Source organism: Fulmarus glacialis, unplaced genomic scaffold (assembly GCF_000690835.1).
Source record: "Fulmarus glacialis isolate BGI_N327 unplaced genomic scaffold, ASM69083v1 scaffold20551, whole genome shotgun sequence".
NCBI lineage: Eukaryota > Metazoa > Chordata > Aves > Procellariiformes > Procellariidae > Fulmarus > Fulmarus glacialis.
This window is the reverse complement of record NW_009193657.1, coordinates 28,819-30,406: the sequence shown is the minus strand read 5'-3', so window position 1 is coordinate 30,406 and position 1,588 is coordinate 28,819. Positions and strand designations below refer to the sequence as shown.

Sequence of the window (1,588 nt, the reverse complement as noted above, 5' to 3'; positions counted from 1 at the left end):
TGCGGACTGAGATCCCCCCCGAGACCGGGTCTCTTCCAGAGGGGAGAGGAGCCATCCCTCCCCGCTGCGTGCTGGAGCAAAGGCGGGCAGCGGGAGAAAGGAGCGGGGTGCCTGCAGGGTCCTGGTGGCGTGGGGCAGCTCTGTGCTGCCAGCCCCGCATCCTAGAGATGGCCAAACAGGGCGGGAGGGAGGCGAGGACAGATCGCTGCCCCACGCCGTGCCCTCACCCCAAACCCACAGCGCAGGGGCCTGCCGGCTCCTCCACCCTTCTGCTGTCCCCAGGCTGCCCGTGCCGGCAGGCCAGGGTGGTCTCCAGCCCCAGGGGATAAGGCAACACCTCGTGTTCAGGGAAGGACCCAGAGCTCCCCCAGCGCCATCCGTCCCTCCTGCCCCACATCAGCTGTGTCCCTGACCTCAAGGCAAACGCTGGTGCCATGAGGTGCTCCCTGGGGTGCCGGGGGCACCGCAGCTCCTGGACAACAGCACGAGCTACCCCCCTCCCCCTCTCAACCCCTTCCACCCCCCAGGGCACATAGCCTGCCCCGGGGGCTGCTGTGGCCCAGGAGGGGTTGGGAGCGACACTGAGCTGCAGGCTGGGAACGACACTGTCACCCACAGCAGCAGTGGGCGAGCAGGCACTTTCCACCTCCCACGGGCCCACGCCTGGGGACCCATTGTCTCCCCGGTCCCGCCAGCCCTACTCTTAGCTCCAGACGTCCAAAGAGTACCGGCCCTTCGTCATCAGTTTCTTTACATAGTCCACGGCCTGGGGCTGGCCCATGTTCCCGAACTCGGCCACGATCTCGTAGAAGGTGTTCTGCACGTCCCGGGCCATGTTGCGAGCATCGCTGGAAACAAGGGGACTGTGAGCGAGGCAGTAACACATCAGAGCCACAGAGCCCTGGTCGCCTCTCAACACCCAAACACGGACGGTTCGCTCACCCCAGCCCGTCTGCCTGGCCGCTTGCCCTCCCCTGGAACAAGGACAGCATAACCCTCCCAGGGCTTATAACGCACAAGTGGGTAAACTGAGTCACGCTTGTTTTCCTGAGAATAGGAATGTTTTCCCAAAGTCCCTTCCCTGCCACTGGACCTACCCGCACACGTAGATATGAGCATTCCCTTCATTAATCAGCTTCCAGATGTTTTCCTTGTTCTTCTTCAGTAAGTGCTGAACATAAACCTGGCAGGAAACAAGGTGGGAGTGAGGCGAGAGGAGCAGAGCCCCCACACCACAGGCCATGGTGAGGGAGGGGAAGCCAAGCCCGTGCTGGTGGCTCCACAAGACAGCGGAGGTGCTGGGTCCTCTTGTGACTGCCACGGGCCTTCCCTAGCAGCGAGGCTCCAGGCTGGGAGTCTCCAGCCCTCAGGGCCTTTTCTTCCCCCGCTGCCACAGCTGGGAGCGATGGTGGGCAGGATGAGCAAGTGGCTGGGGGACTAGAGCAGTACCTTCTCGGCCTGGTCCCTGGAGAAGGCGACGTTGAGCTGGGTGAGGACTCCCTCCTGATGGAAGCGGGCCAGCTCCTCGCGGTACAGGTAGTCCTCACGCTCATGGAGGCAGGCGGCGGAAAAGAACGCGTCCACCCCC

At 63.6% G+C, this 1,588-nt stretch overlaps 1 protein-coding gene across 1 annotated transcript in view; it reads right to left on the bottom strand.

Annotated features, from left to right (window-relative positions):
* Positions 1-703: 703 nt before the first annotated feature.
* The window catches only part of POR (P450 (cytochrome) oxidoreductase), a 17,573-nt gene continuing 16,688 nt past the window's right edge, over positions 704-1,588 (bottom strand). Inside the window, exons 14-16 of the mRNA XM_009587535.1 lie at positions 1,450-1,561; positions 1,098-1,183; positions 704-848 (exon numbers count right to left, since the gene is read on the bottom strand). Coding sequence (XP_009585830.1) covers positions 704-848; positions 1,098-1,183; positions 1,450-1,561 — 343 coding nt within the window. The remainder of the gene's footprint in view (positions 849-1,097; positions 1,184-1,449; positions 1,562-1,588) is intronic.